This window comes from Melitaea cinxia, chromosome 13 (assembly GCF_905220565.1).
Source record: "Melitaea cinxia chromosome 13, ilMelCinx1.1, whole genome shotgun sequence".
In the NCBI taxonomy this organism is placed as follows: domain Eukaryota; kingdom Metazoa; phylum Arthropoda; class Insecta; order Lepidoptera; family Nymphalidae; genus Melitaea; species Melitaea cinxia.
This window is the reverse complement of record NC_059406.1, coordinates 16,359,761-16,386,049: the sequence shown is the minus strand read 5'-3', so window position 1 is coordinate 16,386,049 and position 26,289 is coordinate 16,359,761. Positions and strand designations below refer to the sequence as shown.

At 34.6% G+C, this 26,289-nt stretch overlaps 2 protein-coding genes and 1 long non-coding RNA gene across 4 annotated transcripts; all 3 read left to right on the top strand.

Moving 5' to 3' along the window:
- The first annotated feature begins 8,809 nt into the window (after positions 1-8,809).
- LOC123659019 (cytochrome P450 3A19-like) lies at positions 8,810-25,958 on the top strand. 2 transcript variants are annotated; one of them, XM_045594299.1, is made up of 8 exons: positions 8,810-8,882; positions 9,685-9,831; positions 11,180-11,364; positions 11,791-11,933; positions 12,813-12,931; positions 24,600-24,705; positions 24,820-25,068; positions 25,758-25,958. In XM_045594299.1, exons 2-8 carry the CDS (start codon positions 9,703-9,705, stop codon positions 25,928-25,930), a joined length of 1,104 nt encoding a protein of 367 aa, XP_045450255.1. In that variant the 5' UTR covers positions 8,810-8,882; positions 9,685-9,702; the 3' UTR covers positions 25,931-25,958. The 2 variants fall into 2 exon arrangements, with proteins under 2 accessions (XP_045450255.1, XP_045450257.1); XM_045594301.1 differs by lacking the exons at positions 8,810-8,882; positions 9,685-9,831; positions 11,180-11,364; positions 11,791-11,933; positions 12,813-12,931 and adding exons at positions 22,807-23,115; positions 23,547-23,689; positions 24,168-24,286.
- Positions 13,771-16,454, top strand: LOC123659021 (cytochrome P450 6j1-like). Its single transcript, XM_045594303.1, has 3 exons — positions 13,771-13,961; positions 15,348-15,596; positions 16,198-16,454. Exons 2-3 carry the CDS (start codon positions 15,371-15,373, stop codon positions 16,368-16,370), a joined length of 399 nt encoding a protein of 132 aa, XP_045450259.1. The 5' UTR covers positions 13,771-13,961; positions 15,348-15,370; the 3' UTR covers positions 16,371-16,454.
- Positions 14,759-17,833, top strand: LOC123659022. The gene is made up of 3 exons (XR_006743958.1): positions 14,759-15,150; positions 16,507-16,509; positions 17,820-17,833. It is a non-coding gene; the product is annotated as an uncharacterized LOC123659022 (long non-coding RNA).
- Positions 25,959-26,289: the final 331 nt, after the last annotated feature.

The following is a 26,289-nucleotide window of genomic DNA, read 5'->3' as shown; positions in this document are numbered from 1 at the left end:
TGACACGTCATATCCTCGACGTGCTTGCAATAATCGCCGGAAGTCGAACCCGTATTTTATTTCTCTTTTCTTTGCTGTACAGCGAAATTGACGATCGCTGGTAGTGCTGTGGTAAGTAGTACAAAGCATTTTAAGGTTATATAAAAGGGGAGGAAATTGTTAGTTTATTGTGTTGTTTATAACAAAGACCAGACATTTTTTTCCTAAATAAGTAAATAAATATCTTATAACAAATATAATACCCATATAAAATATCTATAGAAATAATACCTACATAAATAGATACAAATATTACATCCAGACTTGGCGGGAATCGAACCCGTAATCCCCGGAGTAGAAAGCAGAGCACCACTACAAACTTCGCCAACTGGCTAATCAATGTGTATCTTTTTTATATCGTTATATGTAAATGCATTTTTGATTTGCTTGCAACAGAGTAATATGAAACTTAATAAAGCTGTCACAAGTTTATTTCATTACGTCACTCTAACTCGTCACGTCCGTTGCAAATAGTGTCACATTCGAATGATGTCATGTTAAACTATATTTGTATACAACGAAGTACTTAAAAAAATAAAAAAAATATTCTAGTTTATTTTCCAATGTATTGTCTCAGTTACCTATTATCACGCTACACAGATAACGGTCATGTTCTCTACAAATTTTGGTAATATTAAAAAATATTTTTATATAATAAACTATATACAATATAACGACAAACTATTACTATATACAATATAAACAATAGCATATAGTGATAAAAGTCAAGCTATGAAGGTTGTAAAGGCTATTTCGATATTGTTGTTGTCTAGTATATAGTCTCAGTTACTTACTATCACGCAACATAGACGATTCGTCACGTCCGTTGCAAATTGTTACACATTCAAGCGACCGCAGCCGCGCACGTGCTCTGCACATACTTACATGAGCATATCATGTTTTATATACGATTCAGCCTGTAACATCCCACTGCTGGGCATGTGCATCTTTCTCCATATAGGAAAAGGATACAGCTTAATCCACCACGCTGCTCCAATGCGGATTGGCGGATATATTCCCTACTATGAGTAATTGTTATCGGCCTTATATAATTATGACAACAACCGGTGACGATAGCTGAATGTGCTCTCCGCGGTGCGGTGGGGAGACCTGCAACGACAGATACGCAGACCGGAAAAGAAATATTTGCACAAACACAAATATCTATCCCGAGCGTGAATCGAACCTGCAAACCGCTGATGTTTAGGCGCCTACATGGGACACGCACCACTACACCAGAGCGGTTACAAACTTTTCTTTATAATTTTACAAGCTGACTCGACAAACGTTGTCTTGCCGCTAAACGCTATTTAAAAATAAGGGTTGGTGGTAGAAGGGTGAAAATTTAGAATTGTATGTATTTTTTAACGCCAAATCATAATAAAATAAAAAATAAATAATTTATCTAAAATAAAATAAAAAATTTTTGGGGTGGACTACCCTTAACATTTAGGGGAATGAGAAATAAATGTTGTTCGATTCTCAGACCTACCCAACATGCACACAAAATTTCATGAGAATCGGTCAAGCCGTTTCGGAGGAGTTTAACTATAAACACCGCGACACGAGAATTTTATATATGGTAAAACCGGGACAGATGCCGCAGTGGGATAGATGCCTCATGTTCTAAAAACCTAACATCCCGAACTCACAAATAAAAATTAATCGCATAAGTAGGAGTCAAAGTCACCCCGTCCCTCAGATATTCACAGATATTCGTGTGGCAAGGACGCGTTTGGATCGTGTGTGTAATTTTCTCCGTGGCGAAATTTACAAACACGTCAAAGTTTTAAAGGTTAGTATTTAAGGTTGTATAATTTTATAAATAGTAATAAATTCCGTTATATTTTTTATTACGTCTATATACTGGGTCATTGAGTCTGCATATAGTTGTAAATAGATGCTATTTTGTTTATAATTTATTTAAAAAATACGTAGGCATCTATCCCAATCACAAAGGATAGTTGCCCTGATTTTTTGAGGTATAAGTGCCCTTAGGGGGGGTCATCTATCCCTTCATTCACCATATACAGAGTAAGTTTATATGTATAATTTTTTTTTTGTGTCTCTTATATTTTTTGTGTACTTACGTATATTTATGTTTGGATGTTTTACTGATTCTAGCAGAACTATGCCACGAAAATATAAAAGAAAGGAAGAAATGCGAGCTCGAGTATGTTCTTGGACTATAGAAAACCTACAGTCAGCTTTCGATGAGAAAGTATGATTGTGCAATGTGCATGTTGACACTTGATATGAATATTTTAGACCAACAATTAAGAATTTATACTTTTGTTGAATAAATGCTTGTAAAATTTAATTAAATATATATATATATATATATATATATATATATATATATATCATGTTGAAACTTAAGAATTTATATTTTAGCTAAACAAAAGCTCTAAAAATTTAATTAGGTATAGTAATCTGTGTGATATAAAAATTATATTCCAATTATAACAATTGAAAGATATAAAAAAACACAAATGTTTTTTCATTGCTATGGCCCATGTTTCTTGGAGACAATCGATGTTTTAGGAGTAGAACTAACCTAACCTAACATTTGGTTTGGGTTTTTCGTTTACACGGTTTAAAGGGCATATATCCTACTCACTATTTTCATGGTGGGGACAACTATCCATATAGGTAGGCATCTATCCTCAAAAAAAAAGGGTTCACGAAAAGCTAATTTCTGCTTAATCTGCATTGGCTAGGTTGAAAAAAAATAGTCATAATTCAACATAAAGGATTGAGCTAGCTACATTAATAAAAATTATTCGTATAAAAATCATATTTTTAAAATTAGGTGGCTATTTCAAAAAGTGAGGCATCTATCCCGGTTTTACCCTATTAGACTAGCTGACCTGGCAAACTTCGTATCGCCTTATTTTTTTTCTTAAATATAATAATTACATATATCAAAACAAAATATAAAGTTAAAAAATGGCTAGATTTTTTTTTCCATACGGAACGATATTTATTATACCTATAGAACCTCCCATTAGTAGAACCGCAGTTAGGAGTCGAGCATCTTATATATCGTGAGTGAGGAAATTTCAATAATAAAATAAGTTTATATCAACCTATAAATATATATAAATATATACACGGTCACCAACCCGCCTGGCCAGCGTGGTGACTATGGGCAAAACACACGAGTTCACGCCATTTTTGGCGCGAGCTTGTGAAAACCTATGTCCAGCAGTGGACTGCATTAGGCTGAAATGATGATGGTGATAAATATAAATAAATCAATCTAAGAAATTAGAAGTCTGTTCATAAGATTTTGCTGTACACGTTTCTGTGAAATCCTGGTCCCTAGACTAGGATAACTCGAGACATACGTACCAGTGCCCTGACAAACAGTGATTCATAATATTATATACATTGTCAATGTAATAAATAAAACTGGCAGTTATCTAGCTTTATTATTTTTATAAAAAATAACACGTGTTCCATCATCATTATCATTATTTTACTATTATACATAAGGTCACAGATTATTGTGATGTAATAATTGTGGTACAGTATGCTGATAGCTATTTTAAGAATGGAATTTTTTTAAATAAAAATTGTAAATGGACATGTTCGGTTTCTATAAAATAATTTATTATTCAGCTGTATTTAAATTTGATTTTGGAATGTTTAGAAACAGCGCTAATGGAAACCAAAAACTCTTTTGAAAAACTTCGTTTGGAATCGATAGACTACACGAAAAACAATGAAACTTTAAAGAATTTTTTTTAACTAGGTCGGTAATTTACTATTAATTTTAATTGTTTCATAAAAAAATACAATTTATCCCGGAAGACTGAATCAAACACTTAGTTATTATTATTTTTTTTGACAAAGAATTAAATTTTCGTACGGATTATGATTTTATCACCCAAAAATCTACTAGTTTACTTGGATTAATTCTAAAAGTGTCTAAACCTTTTAAAAAGACGTTATCTTATTTAGCTTTGTATCATGCTCTCGTGAGAAGCATATTGGAGTACAACACCGTGATCTGGTCGCCAAATTACTCCGTTCATATCAATCGCACAGAAGGAATACAAAAGCGTTTTCTTGAATCGGTCTGCTTTCACCTCAACCTGCACCGCGACCTCAACACTTACAAAGAAAGAATGAAAAGGTTTCAAATAATATCTCTAGCCTATCATTGACTCACCATACTTGCTGTCTCAACTTAACTTTAACATAAACTGCCGTATTAGAAGGCCTAAAGTGTTCTCTCTTGACGTTTATCGTAATAACACCTCTTATTATAATCCTTTATCTCGTATGTGTCGCCAGTACAACCAGCTTGTCAGTACGTGTATCGATATAGACAACTATCACTGTTCTCTCGCTTCTTTTAAAACCACACTTTTAATACATGTTACTGGTTAATCAATTTTAGTTTTTAAGTTTCAATGTATATATGTTTATTCCAATCCATCCACTTCTGTTCTGCTTAGTGTCTTACTTTGCTGTATGTCCTGCACATAAAGGGTTTCAACCTAGACATTATGGTATTTATGAACTATTTCTGTATCTTTTAATGGCTGTAACCTGTTCTGTATGTAATTAAGTAAATAAATCAAGGCTACGGCTCATCATCTAATGGTAAACGATGTAAGCGATTACAAAATATATTTCATATAAAAAACGTTGTATCGGCAACACCTTTGGAGCGTGTATCTTTATTTTTTTCATATTTTAAATATTTTTGAAGCATTAAAAACACATTAGCGTGAGAAATTATTATGATCAAATCTTTTGTTTAAAGTAACCTTTATCGATAATAATGTTGAAGTATCGTACATTTGAAGTATTTTCCGCGCGTTATTATTACAGTTATTAATTCGTAACTATGATTGCATTTATTACTAAAGAAAAATAAAATTTTAATATCAATTTTCTGTAGAACATGGGATCGAGTGTCGAATGTATGTAAAACAAGGGACTATAGTAGGAGTAAAAGTGGCAATAGTAGTGGTGATCAGTGTTTACGCAGAAAACTTACGAGACAGGAGGTAATCCGGTATAGACACTTCTAATGCCGCCAACATCTACCCACAAACCTTAGTCTTATAATTAAGACATTCGTAGATAATCTCGAAATATCGAGCACTGGAAAATAAAAATAAAAATGGTAAATATACCATTTTAAATAATTTTAGTAAAATAAAAATTACTCGTTAGATCTCAATATCAAATTTTGATGGGACCTCAAACGCAAAAATTCCAAAATATTATTATTTGACTCGTTAGTTGGCAGCATTGTGGAATATTGCAGTGTGGTCTAGCGTCCTCATTACTGTGTGTTTGTTTACATTTGGAGCGAAAACAATTACAATTTGTGCATCATTGTGGCATCTTGGGTTTTTCAAAATAATAACAAAGAAAGTAACTTCTAACAGAAATATTTTATTATAGCAGCAGCTTTAGTATTTTAGTCTGCTCATATTAGAAAAACGTAGAGAACTAATATATGAAATGTTTGACTACCAAATTTTTAATAACAAATTGACTTTCCACATTTATTGGTAAGTTTCTAGATTACGGGTCGTTGGTTTATGGGGTTTTGGGGGTCGGGGGAGGAGGGGAGTTGATTACCAGCTGGTATCACTCCCACCCTGCGGAACCCCATGGTTATGGAGATCCATGGTTGAAGTTTTGAGGTTAGAATAATGCTACTATTTAGAGCTATTACAATACCCTCGATCTCGCGTCTGACTCCATCTTAGCTCCGGCGCTGCGGGAAGTGCAATCATGCTCCGTTCCGCAGCTTTCACACGTTATTTTCGAACAGGAGTACGTAAAAAACGATTTCGACTGCAAGATCAACAAACGATATAACTAACGATTAACGAGTGACAGATAGACGCTTTCAAACAAAATTATATATTTATATATTTTATAATAATAAATAAATAAATAAAATGTATATACAGAAAAAGGTGGTCAGACCGATTAATTACAATTTAAGGCGTAACGTAACACAAGAAAATTATTAGTTAACGGGGAGGGGGACGAACTTCTGTAGAAATGAACTCGTGTGTTAGAGGGAGAAACTCAGAGCAGTTCCTAGGACTTGCAACCTAGGTGTAGGTTTAAAGAGGCCCTCTTTGACGTACATCAACGCTCATCTATACTGCTCGAGTAATAAGAATGAGTAAGGTGAATGACTCGAGTAATAAGAATCAGTAAGGGTCGAAGGTCGGGGGTATCGAACGATATGTACATCGTTCAATTGTATGATGTGTAAACAATAAATATAAATAATAATGAAAACGAAAAAAAAAAAAACAAACAAATAAAGCGATCTGTGTCTCTTCTTGCAGATTACGCTAAGTCAATGTATTTCTTTGTTTGCTGTGCGGTGCATACGCTTAAAAAGCGGTTAGGAGTAAAAATTTTCGGTAGTCGATAGCTAGTGGTGGAATATACTATTTTGGTTTGAAGTATTCGCTTCAGCCTGTAATATCCCACTACTGGGCATAGGCCTCTTTCCCCATGTAGGAGAAGGATCAGAGCTTAGTCCACCACGCTGCTCCAATGCGGGTTCGCGGATATATTCCCTACAATGCGTAACGATCGCTATCAGGTGTACATGATAACAACCGGGACCGACGGCTTAACGAGCTCTCCGAGGCACGGTGGGAAGACCCACAAGGACTGCACAAACACCCAGACCACGGCAAACACCTGTATGGCCAATACAAATGTTTGTCATGTGCGGAGATCGAACCCGCAACCGCCAGCGGTACAATCCATGGCTGTAACCGTTGCGCCAACGCGGCGTACGCGCGTTTGAAGTATTATATAATATGTTGTATACTTTTAAATTGCACAAATGATATTCTAAATACAGGTTCCTAGTTAGGAGTCAGTCCCTACCTTCGTTTGCAAACAGCCAAGTACCATGACAGCCATGACCTTAGTAACGTTGTCACTCAATTTTATAACAGTATTTATATTATGTTTTATGGTGTGGGTTTGTACTGTACTGTACACACAAACATGCACACACACACGTGTATAATACAGTAAAAAAAATTAAATATCATTTAAGAACGTAACATAAAAATATTGTACGTTGTAAATGTCCTCGGCGTTTAACTTCGTTACCCGAACGCATCGTACGCGCCGGTCGCGAATGCTCGGCTGCAATCTATCGGCAGTGTGCTTTTGTCTCGTTATCAATATCTTCGCTTGTATTCATTTAAATACCTTAATATAAATTCTAAATTTAAATTGCTATTGTGACTTTCTATATTCTATACTTTCTATACCTTAGTGCTGTCATTGGATTTTCCTTTCTTGGTACATCGGCACGGCTTGTTGAAAGGTACCTACATCGATATCTACTACACACAACTTCCGAACTATATCATATACAGTGGTAGTAAGTAATCTAGTTATAACCACCACCACAACTATAACACTATAATTCTATTTCTGTTTTTTTTTTTTTTATTTACGTTTGCAAATTGTATAGTTTTAATGTTTGAATTTCCTGTTAAACATATGTTTACCTATAATTAGTTGTTGCATCTACTTTCGTAATATTTGTAATTATTTTTAAGTTGTATTTATATAAATAACTCAAAGTATACCTATCACATCGGTCACCAACCCGCCTGCCCAGCGTGGTGATTATGGGCAAAACACATGAGTTCACGCCATTTTTGGCTCGAACTTGTGGAGGCTTATGTCCAGTAGTGGACTGCGATAGGCTGATGTGATACCTATTACATAAATAAAAAATAATAATGAAAGAACTTCGGGACTTCTTTAAACATTACTCCATCATGAAACTATCTTTGGCCGGACACTTTTCTATCCAACTGTAGTTATTAGTTAACTTTGTGTCTGTCTATTTCTATTAATAATATCATAATTACGTATTGCGTTGCGTGATTACGTGTTACGCATTGCGTAATCATGATATTATCATAATATTGTTCCACACATTTACACTTTGTCTAGTATCAACATGTATCTGAAGCTGGTTGGTACTGTTGCGGCGTGTTTTGTGATATGGTTGTATTTACGATGGTTGAGATTGAAGAGGTACTGGAAGGATCGCGGTGTGCCCCATTTACCACCAGCGCCAATATTGGGCAGCCTTACATTTCTGCAGAGAGAGAATATAGTAAGTTTCCTAAATTAAGTAATTACAGCCTTATAATACATGAACTTCGATTCGGGTAAAAAAAATTAATCACAGAGAAAATAATATTATTTCAAATATGGGATTAAATTTTAAGTTTTTAAAGAAATCGTTGAAGCCAATCGTTGTTTTGAGTACGGGGTTATTTAGTTTTACAAATGTCACACTTGTTGACTTGACCAAAATTAACCCGCGGAACAGAAAGCAGGGCTACTACAAACTGCGTAAATGAGCTAGTCAAATATTTCAAACTTGGTTAATCAATTAAAAAAACTAAGATTGATGATCTTTCTTAAAAAAAAAAAACGTTCATTTCCATTCGTTTCTGAGACTGGTATATGACAAAAAAGAAATCATAAACTATTAAATAGTTATTTAACGAGGATGCGATATCGACTATTTGTAAATTAAACAAATAAGTACCTACAATGCAGATGAAACCTGGTCTATAATTCTAACAACTATATATTTTCAGATATTGTGGCTACGTCGTATGAATGAACATTTCAAGAGCCCTTATTTTGGTATCTGGCTGTTCTTCAGACCATGTCTTGTCGTCAACTCGCCAGATATCGCCCGCAATATTCTGATCAAGGATTTCGATAATTTTAGAAATCGCTTATTGAGCTCTGGTGACACGGATCCCATCGGTGGACTCAATTTATTCACAGTCAACGTTAGTAACTTTAGTTTATTTATTAAAATTAATCTTTCTGCTTAAAAATGTTCTCAAGATATTCTCCTAATTAAACTTAACAGGGATGGTTTTTTTTTTTAATTGGTATCGTAATTATTGCCGATTGTAGCATTTATCTAAAGTTCGCCTAATAGATTTTTTTTAAGTGAAGTAGGGAATATATCATAGCAAGAAATATCCTGCACAAAATATGGAGCAGCCGGACTGGGAAATTTAAAAATTTTGGGGAACTTAAAGAAGATCACACGTAAATAATATTGATTTCAAGCAGTATGGGGGCGTTCATAAAATACGTGAGATGTTTAGATAGGTAGTCATTATTTAAGATGAATATATATATATATATATTATGTTAAGATATATATATATATATCTTAACATAACATAAAAATACATTTTATTGTACACCAATACAGAAATAATACATATCAGATTGATTTTAACAGAGTATCATAAGGTACAAAGGGCGGCCTTATCGTTGAAAAGCGATCTCATCCAGGCAACCTAGGGGATGGTATTGTGTCGGTGTAGGTGTACAAAATGAAACATAAACATCTTATCTTTTTAATATATATATATATATATATATATATATATATATATATATATATATATATATATATATATATATATATATATATTGTAAAGAAAGAGAAAAGAAGAGAAATGTTAATTTTTAACTAGTAATTTAACTTATACGAGTAAAGTAATAAATATACATTTAAAATTAATTACGCGTAATACGAATATCGAAATTCTAAGAGGATGTTCATGCGTGTAGGATCCAATATGGTCAACCATGCGTCGACATTTGAGCAGCGCGTTCACAGCAGCCAAGCTCAGGATTGTTCAAGACTACACACGAACCAAGGCCAAGGAGTTGGTTCAAAGGATCCACAATGACCGAAACGTTAAAATTGACCTCAAGGTAAGTGTCAGGTATGCTAACGTTGAAGACTCTAAGGTATAGTAAATAATCTAGGTACCTACACACCATCACATCAGACTTTCGCAGTCCACTACTGGACATAGGCCTCCACAAGTTCACGCCAAAGATAGCGTTAACTCGTGTATTTTGCCCGTAGTCACCACGCTGGGCAGGCGGGTCGGTGACCGCAGGGCTGGCTTTGTCGCACCAAAGACGCTGCTACCCATCTTCGGCCTGTGTATTACAAAGCCAGCAGTTCGATGGTTATCCCGTCATCGGTCGGCTTTTTAAGTTCCAAGGTGGTAGTGGAACTGTGTTATCCCTTAGTCGTGTATTACGATACCCACGGGAAGAGAGAGTGTGGCTATATTCTTTAATGCCGTAACCACACAGCAGATGCAGTCATTAAAAGAACTAGAATCAGTAAGGTAAATCTATTTTGCTATTTTGCCTTTTTCCATTTTATTCCTAAAATCACTTTAATAAAATATACATGTTGATATCATATAATTATCTTACTGGTAACTGGTAATCGTTCTTACGAATGTCTTAGGTGAAGGTTGAATTTGAAGGTCATTTTAATTATTTTTTTCTACTTGTGTTTGTAATCTTGATTTATGATACTAGTTTTAAATTAAGTTGCTATTATACCATATTTGTATGGTGTACACTTGTACAGTTTATATTCAAGTGAGAGAAGATAGATGATATATATGAGAAAAACTCAATGAGGTGTACCAAGCTCAATGAAAATCGATCTAACACTGATTTCATTGAGATAATTGTAAATATATGTAATATATAGGCAGAAGTATGGACCTTATATGTGCAGTGCGAAACTCATTGGCATACACAAAATAGCAATTTCACAAGAACTAAACTAAATTTAAAAAGGTAATTAGATCGCAAAGACATAGCTGAGTTTACTTGTATAAAAAGTTATTGTTATTCACATATACGTAAATAAATACGCATGTCCTTTATACAATCGCAAAACTATGCATTTGATTATGTCATGATCTTCAACAAAGTGTTGTGGATGAGCACAGAAAGGTTTCTGAGTTGGTACGAGCAAAAAAAAATTAAAAAAGCATCGCGCACAGAGTACCGCCAGTAATCATCATCATCATCATCATCATCATCATCATCATTGGTCTTAATCAGTCTATTGCAGACGATTTAGACAGTGTCAGAAAGACACTGTGTTGTTTAGGTCACTCTTCAGGAAAACGCACAGTTGCCTAAGCTCTGCGCCACCCTCTCGACCTTACTGGCTAGGCCCACAGGAACGATAAGTCGATACGTGTGGAGCCAGTAATACATAATAAATAAAGTTTGACTTTTTTAGCAAATGCTCGTCGATTACACAACTGACGTGATTGGTACTTCTGCGTTCGGCGTTAAAAGCGACGCGACCCTCACAGGGGGTGGACCTTTAAGGGATATTACAAGGGAACTCTCAAAATACAGCCTCTATAGGGGCATACAGTGGTGTTGCATATTCTTCTTCCCAGAGCTAGTCGATGTTTTTAGGTACGTTAGCTACTTAGACATTAAATTACATTCTATTATCTTTGGTTTCTTCTTATATAAAACTAGTTATGCCCGCGACTTCGACCACGTGGAATTTAACAAAATAATAATTATTGCTCAGTTCACAGGGTTATAAAAAATAATGTAATTAAAGTAACCTAAGTTTAGTACATCAGTTATCGTCATTTTTCAAGTCGACGTTTTTTTCCGACAAAATTGGGCCAGCCGTTTTAGAGATTAGCCGGAACAAACAGAAAGACAGACAGACAAAATTAGTTAAAAGCGGTTATTTTAATATTAAAAACAGACACTCCAAATTTAGTATTTGTACGTATTAACTCTGCGTAATCGAATCTCTCTCGAAAATATATAATTCAAACATTTTTGTAATCGAGATTAATAAAAGGACATAACTTTTTTTTACAGATTTAAATTTTTCCCACGATCTTCAATGGAGTATTTTGAGAAAATATTCCATTCAGTGGCGGCGCAGAGAAAAGCAAACGAGAGGTACAAGGAGCCCAGAGATTTACTAGACATTCTTATAAAAATTCAAGAAGAAAATCAATGTGAGAATATATTTAAATATCGAACAATCTTTACGTATTATAGGGAATATTTTTAAATATCGAACAATCATAATCAATAAGAATTTTAATAAATGTCTGATACTTTGACGAAGAATAATTGAAGCTTACTCTTTAATAATTGCGTTTGCTCGCAAACGAAAAAAAAACCGACTTCAATTACATCGACGAGTAATACAACGTAGATCGACGAAAAAATAGTCAAGTAACTACGCGTTATCAAAGATTACTCAAAAAGTAGTTATCAGATCTCAATAAAATTTATATGTGACCATATGACAAACATCAGCAATTATTAAAATCGGTACACCCAGTAAAAAGTTATTGCGGATTTTCAAGAAGTTCCCTCGATTTCTCTGGAATCCCATCATCAGATCCTGGTTTCCTTATCATGATACTAAACTAGGGATATCTCCTTTCCAACAAAAAAGAATTATTAAAATCGGTACATCCAGTAGAAAGTTATGTGGTATAATACAACGTAGGTCGACGAAAAAGGCGTCAAGTAAAAACGCATTATTAGATATAACTCGAAAAGTAGATGAGCTTTAACGGTGAGAACTGAGAGAGAGAGGGGGGGAGAGAAAGAGAATAGAGACACTGACGTTTAACCGAGCAACATCTCATATTGTTAAATGACAGGGTAGTTGGTACATATTAAGGAGTAAGCTCCAGTTAAGTATCCGAGTTAAAACGAATACACACACACAGTTTTTTTTTAATAATAATAATCGATATTAATAATTTTTTTCTGATGTAGTATTTGTGATGAGAAAGTATTTTGTGAAAAGTATATAATCAAATGAGAGAGTCGAAATGGTCAAAATTTCACTCGACGATTTCAACTTTTTCTATCTGTAACTTACAGTGATAAGTTGATAATAGCACAAGCGGCTATTTTTTTGCTCGGTGGGTTCGAGACTTCGGCAACAAACATGACATTCATATTGTATGAACTGGCCTACAATCAGGATATACAGGTATATACAATTACATGGTATTATCATGGTATCATTATACAGGTACAATTATATGCTTTTGAAACAATTGTATCATTTATGACTACTATTCTGGTATATATGTGCGTATTGTCGTCTTTACGGCTACCATTCGATTGCTGCTCGCGGCAGATAGGGCATTATATGTTATTTTATATATTTTTCCTGGAGTCTGTGGAATACTCATATTTATATGTATTACACATATAACACTCAAACATGACACATATACTAACAATTAGTTTTTAATTTATAGCATTAAAAATTCTATACTGACTTTTCAAGGAAGCCGAAGAGATATAAAATAAATTGAAAAAAACCATTTTTTAAAATTCACAAATCGCTGGTGTACAGGCACGAACATGGAAATGCACCAGAGCAGTTATTAAAGTAGTTAATAAACATCTAATAGCAATCGCCAATCATTGTACAATTATTCTTAACTTCGTAATTCCTACCCTAAGTGTAGGTACCTATGAACTACGGCCAAACATATTAAAAGTAGTTTTAGTAGTTGTGGCCCAAGTCTATAATTTCTCTTTGGAAGTCGCCTGCTACTGTAAACACAATGATTTTTTATCATAATTTTTGGTCATCAACTACCTGATATTGAGCCGTCATTTCATGATTTCGGGAACTGTGTTGGGCCGCATCTTCTAAATTTTTTGTCCTTATATTATGTCTTTTAACCTGCTGTTAAATTATATGCCAATTAAAGCCTTGTAGTAGATTACGCTCCTAATCTTCTCCTACATGGGGCATAAGCCTTTACCCAGCAGTGATACGTTACAAACTGAATCAATGCTATTTCCTTACTTGCAAAAATTTGATGCACATCATAAAGATATGAGGGTCTTGGATTAAGATATACGCATAAACTTTGATATTTTTATATTTGTGTTTTAGGAGAAACTGTACCAAGAACTAGTGGAAGCTGCGGAGCGTAATGGAAGTGAAGACTTTGATTCACATGTTCTTTTCGATCTAACCTACCTCGATTGTGTTTTCAAAGGTAGAATATATTCATAGTATATTTGTGGCTAGTGCCAAAAAAACTCGAAATTCGAATTTAACGCCCGGTTTCTGAAACGTTTGTCAAAGTATAGGTCTACTAATCGGCTGTTAGATTTAAAACGGATGTCAAATCAATCGGAGTTGCTGAAACGTCATTCACAGCAAAATTAGCTAGTCCTCGATTAGTTTGATTTGACATTCGGTTTGTAACATGTGGTCATGTAACATAATTAAATATTATTTTATATATTTGTGATGTATCAAAACCTACAGAAACTGTTAGTTGTGATGTTATTTAATACATATGATAATACTCAAACATCTAATAAAGCATCATATAAACATCTAAGGAAGATACAATAAAAGGAAATAGTTCCTAAAAACAATAACTGACTAGCCCGTTGGCACAGTTTGTAGTGGCCCTGTTTTCTGTTCCGCGGGTTGCAGGTTCGATTCCCGTCTGAGTCTGGGTGTAATATTTGTATTTATATATTTATATATCTATTATTTCTTTGTATATTTATAAAAAATGTATGTTATAAGATATTTATTTTTTTAATAGTTCCTATAAATGTATATTTAGATATATATTTTTATGACCTTTTCTTTTAAATTCCCTATTATTTATATATTGTTAGTAATCAAATTTAAAACTTAACAATTAAAATGTGTCAATAATAGAGATGACTGACACTGAAGTGTTTTTATTTATTATTGAACTTTGACCAGTATCTTCTTCGTAATAATAATAGACATCTGTGTAAGCTACAACAAAGAACAAAAAATTTTTGTTTATCAAGACCAAAATGTAGACTATTATAAGATAAAACATACATTACATATATAAAACTTGGTTATAAATATGTTTTACATACCTTTAAAGAACCAAAATGTAGTTTCATGTAGAAAATAATTGTTTTCCTTAAGTTAATTCGCCGATATACACCGATTAGTTGACCGAGTATTTGCCAGACGTTTGATCAATGATTATAGCTTAATTCGCGTTTCAGAAACCCAAAATGGCGGTTAACATACGATTCCAGAGTCAAATTTGACAGTTATGTCAACTGACAGTATGATTAAATTAAGTAGTTAACCATGCTTTTAGCAACTCATTTCATGCTTAACAAGAGATTTGACAGATGATTTGTTAATTTCTGCATTGATCAGCCTTTCGGAAACCGGGCGTAAGTATAATATTATGACGTTCCTTTGATATACCTATTCAGATATTTATATATATAATGATTGTCGTGATTAACTTAAAAAAAAAAAAAAAAAAACTTTTCATAACACAACACTTTTCTTTCTCATGGCCATGTGTATTAGGAATGGGAGATAACTTCTAGAGACATATATAATTAATTATTGCTGTATTTTACAGAAGGCCTTCGAAAATACACAACAATGGGCTGGCTAGATAGAATAGCAATGGAGGACTACAAAGTAGATGATAAATTGACTATAGAAGCTGGTACAGCTGTGTACATCAATAGTACTGGGATGCACTACGACCCGAAGTACTTCCCCGACCCTTACAAGTTTGATCCTGACAGATTTCTACCAGAAAATAAAGACAAAATTGTGCCATATTCCTACTTACCGTTTGGAGAAGGACCCAGGTTTTGCATTGGTACGTACTACTTTCAATAAATTTAACAAATGTACTCTTATGCTTTAGCCTGTAATATGACAGAGCTTAATCCACCACTCTGCTCCAATGCGGGTTGGCGGATATATTCCCTACTATGAGTAATGACCGCTATCAGGTGTACATGATAACAACCGGGACCGATGGCTTGACGTGCTCTCCGAGACACGGTGGGGAAGTCCACAAGGACTGCACAAACACCCAGACCACGCAAACATCTGTATGGCCAATAAAAATGTTTTTCTTGTGCGACGATCGAACTCACAACCTCGAGCGCAACAGCCACAAACCAGTGCGGTGACAAATAATTATTGATGAGAGAAATAATGATTTTTTTATAATATTTATTTTAAATCAACCAAAATAATATCTTTTTCGTGTGTATGTGTGTGAATATTTGTGTGTGAGATATATTTAGTTTTTTTTATGATGAAACAACCAGAAAATCGCCTGTGTGCTCTCTAGAGAATACACGGCAGGTAGACATACAAGTACATCGGCTAGTATAAAATATTTCTACAAGCACATATATTTGCACCTAATATGAATCGTTTGGAAGATCATAAGTTGTTGTATGTTTTAGGAAAGAGGTTCGCGTTCATGACAGTATATTTCGGTATAGCCTCCATATTGCTCAATTACAAGCTCCGACCTTGTCCCAACATGCCTCGACCTTCAGATATTAAAATCGACTACAGAGGAATTCTCTATTTGCCAGGAGAGACACTAAATGTGGAATTCATACCTAGAAAATAATTATATTACAATGCATACCTACATGTTATTTTTAATTTGTTTCATTTGTTAGAGAAAATCATTAGTATATTCCGTTTGCATAAAGGATTTGTTTATTTTACTTCACAATGCCAGGAAATAATAGACGGTTAACCAGGTTGTAAGTGGATTAAAGAAAATCTGCAACTGCTGCTGCGTTGATTTCCTGCCAGATTGGAAACTTTACTGCAGAATTTGCTCCAAATTTTGATAAAATTTTTCGTCCTGGGTTTTTTAAATAGTTTTTTAAAGTACATTTAATCAATAAATAAATTATATATAATTATTATATAAATTATAGTTTTAAACGCATCACACTCAACAACCACCACTGGGACTTACTCCTGTATTAGTTCTGGAAACATAATATACAAGCACAAATGCCCAACCATGGCAAACATCTGTATAGCCAATACAAATATTTACCATATGCGGGATCAAACCCGCAACCGCCAGCGCAACAGCCGCATTCCAGCTCTATGATCGATGCGCTAGCGTGTCTTCAAAATTTTTTTTTTTTTTTGACGAACTTTAAAAATATATAATTAAGTAAACTTGTCATTCTATATTGTGTTGTTTTGAGACTATCGTCTGGTTTATCAGTACTAAATCATTAACCTTTATTAAAACGAAGAAAATATTTTTGTTTTTTGTAATAATAAGATAGCTTATTTATATTTCAATACATATACTCGTGTTTATACCAAAGTCATTGATCTCTAACCTTTGCCTTCAAAATAAACGAGACGTAACAAAAAAAGCAATACCGGGAACTTTATTTATTTAAATATAATGACTCCTAACAAATCATACAGTAAATTATAAAATTGAATTCATTTGTGTCTTGAGTGTAATTGCTGGTCTCTACTTAATCTATATTAATATTATAAAGCTGAAGAGTTTGTTTGTTTGTTAGAATGCGCTAATCTCAGGAACTAACGAACACGTCATGGTAATCAACAATTTTTTATTATTATGATATTTGTATTTTAAAAAACAAGATTGATTGCTTCGATAATTAAACATTTTTTGTGTATTCAATTAATATTATAAGTATGCACTTGTCAACATAATTATTATCACATATCAGACAATTATGATATACAAGGCTGCAGAAACTTCGAGAAGGAGGCCGATAGGAGAATTTGGTTGGGCTGTGCGGCGTTTGGCAGTCTCGAGGCTTCATTTCGAAGATTTCCCAACACTTAAAGACAAAAGTCTTCGAGCAATGCGTCCTGCTTGTGCTAACATACGGAGCCGAGACATGGACACTGATGAAAGGACTGGTCCACAAGATTAAATTCACTCAACGTGCAATAGAACGCAATAGACGTTTAATAAATAGTTATTAAGCGTCTCGCTTCAGCCTGTAATATCGCACTGCTGGGCATATTCCTCTTTCTCCATGTAGGAGAAAAGTCAGAATGTCAGAATGTATAAAATATTGCCTACTATGAGAGGAGGAACGAGGAACGTGGTGTAAAGTACCTCATACACCATCGCAAAGGGAGGATCTTCCGGCCAGACGGATGTTGTGTCTGGTGAGCTACTGCCCCTCCCCCCTTAGTTCGTAGGTCGCGCGATAGATGTCGCTACACAACCGCTATCAGGTGTACATGATAACAACTGGAACCAACAGCTTTATGTGTTCTGCGAGGCATAATGGGGAGACCTACAAGGACTAACAACCAGACCGGAAAAAAATATTTGTCTAAACACAAATATCTACTCCGAGCGGGAATCGAACCTGCAACCGTCGGTGTTTAGGCACCGCTGACATGGCACACGCACCATTACACCAAAGTGGTCATCAGTAAAAAATAAACGTCTACTAAGAACTTCTAATAAGAAGCTCTCAAAAGGCTTGAAAAAGGTTTTAATATTTTGAGCTGCAAATTAGAATAGTATTATATAGTTAGATGTCTGCTAAGAACGGATTTTGCAACAGGACCGGATTAAGGTGTTCTAAGAGCTCACGCAAGGTTATATATGTAATTTGGTATAGCTTTTAAATACAATCCATTTCTACGCAAGCGAAGCCGCGGTCAAAAGCTAGTAGTGACATGAAAACATATACAACATATACATACTTATATTTTATCTAGAGGCGTTACTTTTTTTACACACTGCAGATAATTGTAACACATTCTTGTTTAATTTAAGGGGTCACTGGTCAAATATCATCTCGATGAGTAATTCATTAATATGGTCATAATGCCTATGATATAATATTATGCCTTCATAATTAAACAATTAATAATCAATTATAATGATTAAATCAGATTAATATTAATGTACCTATCAATAAAACAACAAAGGATTCCGGACATGGATATAAAAATAGGTGTTCAATAGGGGTAAATTCTGGGTACTTTTCCTTGTGTTTGTAATTATGGTCTTTGTATCTTCAAATTAATTAATAATTTTGACTTAAAATTTTGTACACGTGACATATAATCTATACGTATAATAAAATCGTAGGAAAGTCAAAACTGTACATTGAATATTTTTTTTAAAAGAATACTTGGGGTGTGATCTACAATCGATACCGAAGCCAAAAATATAGTTTTTAGAATTTTTGTCTGTTTGTCTGTATGTATGTCCGGGATAAACTCAAAAAGTACTGCATGGATTTACTTCAAATTTGGCACGAATATTATTAAGAAGTCGGGTCAACATATAGGCTACATATTATCACGCTATCACCTACGGGGAACGAGCAGTGAACCTTTATTTCTTCAACGCATTCTGTAACAACGTGTAATCTAACGACGCATATTTGAATGTTATTGTTATTATGTTAATAACCATGCTATAAGCTAGCTTCATACTATAAATAAAGATATTCTGTAGTATATTTAGTATCAGCATTGACCCACCCGTGCGAAGCCGGGGCGGGTCGCTAGTGTCTACATAAAGAAATATGGTATAAACAGGAAGGGGAGTGATTAAATTGTAACTTGTAATTATTTTTGCAAAGTAAAATTTCCTTTTTAGCACAAGGTATTCATCTTTTTCATAACAAAATTTCCTAAATGATTTTGCGGCTGCCAATTAATATCTTAAAATTAATATAGAAAGTCTATCAGCCAAAGTATTTTAAATATCTTATTACACACGGTCGTCTGTTCCTATGGTAAGCAAATTAGTGCTTGTGTTACAGGTAACGGCCGAGTGGTATAACTATTTTTTTTTTGATAAATATACAAAGAAATAATGCATATATAAATATATAAATACAAATACAAATATTACACCCAGACTCGGGTAGAAATCGAACCCACAACCCTCGGAGCAGAAAGCAGGGTCACTACAAACTGCGCCAAGGGGCTAGTCAAATCATAAATACTACGAAATAAAATATAAAAACAGACAAATGATTACTTAAACTATGCTATTATCTGTCAAAGTACTGAATATTTATTATTGCATCATAACGCTCTTGGATTACCTAGAAAAAAAAATTATCAACAGTAACAAAAACTGGTTTTTCTTTAGGTTATCATCGAGTTTAGATACAAATACGCATTAACCTTGTCTGCCTCTTGATGTTTACTTACAACTAAAAATATAATTTGAGCTATTGCATTGTAATCTTCGTTTAATATCAACATGTATCTGAAGCTGGTTGGTACTGTTGCGGCTTGTTTTGTGATATGGTTGTATTTACGATGGTTGAAATTCAAGAGGTACTGGAAAGACCGCGGTGTGCCCCATTTACCACCAGTGCCAATACTGGGCAGCCTAACATTTCTGCAGAGAGAGAATATGGTAAGTTTTAAGGATTATAAATTAAATCTAAAATCTGTCTTAGTGGATGACTGATAGATACATATGTATTCAGATGAATAATAATTTGAGGCTATATCGGAAGTTTAAAAGAAATTGATAAAGCTATTTTGCGTATTAATGGAAATGAATTATTGTATTTACATACCTTAAATAAATATTATTGATTATTTAAACAAAATATCTTTATAGGTTTCTGAGACTATCATAACGCATAAAAATAATAATAAATAACAAACGCTTCACACTCAACGGGATTTTCCCACCGGTAGGATTTTCTCCTGTGTCGGGAGTCCGAAAACATACACAATACACAAGCACAAACGCACAGACTACGACAAATCTATATGGCCGATATAAATGTTTGTAGTGAGCAGGGATCGAACCCGCGACCGCTAGCGAAACAACCAGTGCTGCGACCGCTGCTCCAACGCGTCGTTAATGTAATAAATAACCAATTTCGTCTTATATAACAAAAATAATATAATGTCATACAAAGTAAAAAATTTACTGTGTACAAAACATACGTGGTGGACTTTTTCTTTAAAAAGCGACTAATTAATATGTATATTGGATAAGAGACGTGTGATATTTTTTTTTTTTTTTTTTAGTAATAACATTAATTTTCAGGGAGTGTGGATACGTCGAATGTATCAACATTTCAAGAGCCCTTATTTTGGCATCTGGTTGTTCTTCAGACCATGTCTTGTCGTCAACTCGCCAGATATCGCCCGCAATATCCTGATCAAGGATTTCGATAATTTCAGAAATCGTTTCGCAAGCTCTGGTGACACGGATCCCATCGGTGGACTGAATTTGTTTACTGTAAACGTAAGTAACTGAGGTAGGGCACACCAGGAATTTCCTACTCAAAATATGGAGCAGCCCGACTCGGGTAGTACCTCGACCTTACAGAAGACCACAGCTAAATAATACTGTTTTTTTAAGCACTATTGTGTTCCTGTTGGTGAGTGAGGTGACTAGAGCTCCGGGGGGGGGGGGGTTGGGTCGGCAACGCGCTTGCGATGCTTTTGGTGTTGCAGCGTCTATAAGCTACGGTAATCTCTTACCATCAGGTGAGCCGTACGCTTGTTTGCCGACCTAGCGATATAAAAAAAAAGAAAAAAAAGTAACTTTAGTATTTATTAAACAATATCTTTTTCCTTAGAAATAGTCTCGTGTTGAAGCCTTCATCGTCCTCTAATTAAAACTGTTTGCAAGAATTCTTTCGATATTTTTAATCATCTTTAAAATAACACTTGTCCTTAAATAATCATCTTTCAAATTTTCACTGACTTGTATCCTAATTTTACGGTACTTTTTCTCTCGCTCTTGTCGGTCCCTCATGTCTGAGGATCGTGGTCAGCATTAGGGTTGCATCTGGAGCGGATGATTTGCCTCCACCGGTCTCTGCCCATGGCGTCTCTTACGACCGTGTAAAAGTTAGTGGCAGATGAGTTTTTCACTTGGTCTATCCATCTCGCTGATGACCGACAACGCGATCAATAACATCAATATACAATTTTTCAAATAGTCATTTAACAGTAGTTTGAGTTAAGTAAGTAAAGCTTACACTTAAAACTAATACACCTAATTATCTACGCTACATATTTGAAATTATAATAAGCATTTATATGTATGTAGGATCCTATATGGTCAACCATGCGTCGACATTTGAGCAGCGCGTTCACAGCAGCCAAGCTCAGGATTGTTCAAGATTACACGCGAACCAAGGCCAAGGAGTTGGTTCAAAGGATCCACATTGACCGCAATGTTAAAATTGACCTCAAGGTAAGATATTAATTCTAAGCTTGAAAAACCTATTGTATCGTAAAATATGTAGATATTATGTTTCATCGTCAACAGAAATATAATTAATAAGATAAACCTATTATTCTCAATAGCAATTAATTTCAAAAGTCATATCACATGTTCGTTATATTGATCAAGAGTAACTGAGGTAGAGCGCGGCTGGAAATATCCTGCTCAAAATCTGGAAAAGCCCGACTGGAAAAGTACTTTGACGTTACAGAAGATCACAGCTAAATAATACTTCTTTCATCACTTCGCCGATGGCAGGCCACTGCTGGATATAGGCCTCCCCAAGTTCGCGCCGGTTTTCCGCAATCCTCATCCAGCCGACACCGGCAATCTTACGTAGATCGTTGGTCCAACGGGCCGGGGGACGTCCCACACTGCGTTTGCCAAGACGCGGTCTCCACTCCAGGACCCGTCTGCTCCAACGGTCATCGGTCCTCCGACACAGATGACCAGCCCACTGCCACTTCAACTTGCTAATTCTGTGCGCTATGTCGGTTTCGTTCTCACGCGGATAGTCTCATTTTTAATCCTATCTTTGAGAAAAACCCCAAGCATAGAATGGACTTCTTTCAAAGCAGTGTTTTATTCCTATGCTGAGAAAGGTGACTAGAGCTCCTGGAGAAGGTCGCGGTAGGATCGGTAACGCGCTTGCGATGCTTCTGGTGTTGCAGACATCTATAGGCTACGGTAATTGCTTGCCATCAAGTGAGCCGTATGCTTGTTGCCGTTTTATATTAAAAAAATAATAATAACAAAAAATACATTCGAATATTTAGCGTTGCTTTGAAGAGTGTCATTGGTCTGAATCTACGTTTAAGTATTAGTATTAATCTTATTGTTCATTTAATAAAATAAAGAAACAACAGCAAGCTTTCCTACAACTTATTTTTGTTTCTTTATTTAAATTAATTTATTTTCGTTTTTTTTTTTAGAAAATGTTCGTTGATTACACAACTGACGTGATTGGTGCCTCTGCGTTCGGCGTTAAAAGCGACGCGACCCTCACAGGGGGTGGACCTTTAAGGGATATTACAAGGGAACTCACGACTTTTAGCTTGTACAGAGGCATACAATGGGGTAGCATATTCTTGTTCCCAGAGCTAGTTGACATTTTTAGGTATGTAAATTATTTCGACACTTTTTTAGTTTGATTTAATTTTGATAGGTTTCTTCTTTTGCTAATATGTCTTTCTGTAGCAAAAAAATATTTTAATGTTAAAAGTATTTAGTCATTTAAAGTAACTTAAGCACTTAATTTGAAATACTTTTACGGATGCCATCGTCCAAATCTACAAACCGTCGGCGTTTCAGGCGACTAAACTCCTACTACTATACCAGAGCGATAGTTACAAGAATATACGTCTCACACTAAATAAATATTTGATGACAAAATCGACTCAAAATTAAGTTTTATTTAAACTTAGCCATCACTATTTTTATTAAAGTGTTATTTCGTCATTATATTAATAAATGAACATCATCGTATGAACTCCTTGTTAACAAAATCTTTTTCTAAGTAGCATTAATAACAATGAAAATTTATTGCAGATTTAAATTGTTCCCACGATCTTCAATCGTATATTTTGAGAAAATTTTCCGATCAATGGTGGCGCAGAGGAAAGCAAACGAGAGCTACACGGAGCCCAGAGATTTACTTGACCTTCTCATAAAAATTCAAGAAGAAAACAAATGTGAAAAATATTAACTTTTTTATCACGATTTCTAATAAATATTCAGTACTTTGACAGATAATAGCAAAGTTTAAGAAATCTTTTGTCTGTTTTTATATTTTATTTCGTAGTATTTATGATTTGACTAGCCCATTGGCGTAGTTTGTTGTCACCCTGCTTTCTGCTCCGAGGGTTGTGGGTTCGATTCCCACCCCAAGTCTGGGTGTAATATAAATATTTATTTATATATTTATATATGTATTATTTACAAGTATGTTTATCGAAAAAAAAATATGTAGCTATACCAGTCGCCTTTTACCTATAACACAAGCATTAAGTTGCTTACTTTAATAACAGACGACCGTGTGTATAGTGTAGATATTTATTTATTTATTACGTAAGTGGTACATATTTTGTAGAAAACGTATAAATATTTTAAATGAAAAGACTTCACGGTCTTTATTGGTCATTTGATGATTTTAACTTTTTCCATCCGCAGCTTACACGGATGAGCTGATAATATCTCAAGCAGCGATTTTCTTACTCGGTGGATTTGAGACTTCGGCAACAAACATGACATTTATTTTATACGAATTGGCCTATAATCAAGATGTACAGGTAATGGAATATCTGAAGTAAAAAAAATAGCTTACCAAATATTTATATTCTTTAGACACGTTCGTTCCGCGTATCGCAGTCCATTGCTGGATATAAGCCTTCCTAAGTTTTGCGTCAAGCGTTCTCGTAGACCACCATTCTCATCCAGTTTCATCTAGGTCCATTCAGCCAGTCAGAATCGTTCAGTTGCTTAATTTTAAACCCGAGAAACATCAATCATCGGATGTTCTTATTCTAGAATTACGAGTGTATAGTTTTTAGTTTATCATATATCCAAAAGTGTTACTTTGATATTAAAATATTTGTGTTTCAGGAGAAACTGTACCAAGAACTAGCGGAAGCTGCGGAGCGTAATGGAAGTGAAGATTTCGATATTAAAGTACTTTCAGATCTAACGTACCTCGAATGTGTTTTTAAAGGTAGAATAAAAACATACAATGTTCTTGTCGAATGTAAAATTATTTTTAGTAGTTCTAAATCTGTATTAGAATATGCGCGCGCATTTACTAATTTAATGTTGCTGAATTTTACAGAAGGCCTTCGAAAATATACAACAATGGGCTGGCTCGATAGAATAGCTATGAATGACTATAAAGTAGATGATAAATTGACTATAGAAGCTGGTACAGTGGTGTACATCAATAGTACTGGGATGCACTACGACCCGAAGTACTTCCCTGACCCTCACAAGTTTGATCCTGACAGATTTCTACCAGAAAATAAAGACAAAATTGTACCACATTCCTACTTGCCGTTTGGAGAGGGACCCAGGTTTTGCGTCGGTATGTATTCTACTTCCTAAATATACATTAAATAATTTTGACAAAGATATACAATGTGTGAACCAGTAAATAGCTGATATGGGAATAAACAATTTATAACACTTTCAAAGCAATTATTTTAAATCAAACAAAGTTTAGCCTTTCATTGGTTATCGATGACAAACGATCGTAACAATTTCAATGTGTGTTCACTGAGACACAGTGGGAAGAGCTAAAAAATTACCTAATTTCGCTTAGCGTGTATCTTCTAAGACCACCAACCGAAATGGTTAAAAAACACTTAACATCAAAAAATTATCACGATTATAATTATTTATACGATTTTATTTTTGTGTTAATGTGTGGGACACATTAGGAATTCTAAGCATTTTTGAATATCATATCAAAAATTGACCGTTCCAGCGGGGATCGAACCTGCGTCTCCGACTGACCGTGTCGGCGCTCTAGCCAATTAAGCTATGGAACGATGTACCCGCTAGATCGATATTTTAGATATGATGATTTTATTTTCGGTTTAAGCGAACCATGTGGTTTTTTTTTGATATGATATTCAAAAATTTTTAGAATGCCTAATGTGTGGGTAACACAAAAATAAAATCGTACATATTAAAAAATAGCATGATATTCAAAAATGTTTATAATTATTTATTCACTTTTATTGATTGTGTTAATATTTTTATATGTTCTAGGAAAGAGATTCGCCTTGACGACAGTGTATTTCGGTCTAGCCTCCATATTGCTCAATTACAAGCTCCGACCTTGTCCCAACATGCCTAGACCTTCAGATATTAAAATCGACTACAGAGGAATTCTGTATTTGCCAGGAGAGACACTAAATGTGGAATTTATACCCAGAAAATAATTATAATAAAATGAATTTCCTCGTGTCATTAATTTGTTTTGTTTGTTACTAGCTGTGCCCGCGGCTTCGCCCGCGTTGAAATCAGTTTGTCACAAAGTTTTCCCGGCAAACTTCCAGTGAAACTCTCATCAAAATCGGCTTTGCCGTTCCGTAAACCTTCCTCTTGAAGCCCTCTCTCCATTTGTGAAACCGCATGAAAATCCGTTAAGTAGATTTTGAGGGAATCGGTCACATACGCTTTTGGGAACTTTGTTTTATAATACACTAACTGTTGCCCGCGACTACGTCCGCGTGGTTATGAAGATATGCATTACTATTAAGATGCTTAACGCAAATTATTTTTTTATTTCAGTCACTTG

What these genes read in the sequence shown, in the direction of transcription:
- LOC123659019 (XM_045594299.1), top strand. Translation starts at nt 9,703, where the DNA reads ATGCGTCGACATTTGAGCAGCGCGTTCACAGCAGCCAAGCTCAGGATT. An exon ending in AATTCAAGAAGAAAATCAAT is followed by an intron (nt 11,934 to 12,812) that starts GTGAGAATATAT and finishes TTCTATCTGTAA; the next exon opens with CTTACAGTGATAAGTTGATA. An exon ending in CCTACAATCAGGATATACAG is followed by an intron (nt 12,932 to 24,599) that starts GTATATACAATT and finishes TTTGTGTTTCAG; the next exon opens with GAGAAACTGTACCAAGAACT.
- LOC123659021 (XM_045594303.1), top strand. Translation starts at nt 15,371, where the DNA reads ATGGGCTGGCTAGATAGAATAGCAATGGAGGACTACAAAGTAGATGAT. An exon ending in AGGACCCAGGTTTTGCATTG is followed by an intron (nt 15,597 to 16,197) that starts GTACGTACTACT and finishes TGTATGTTTTAG; the next exon opens with GAAAGAGGTTCGCGTTCATG.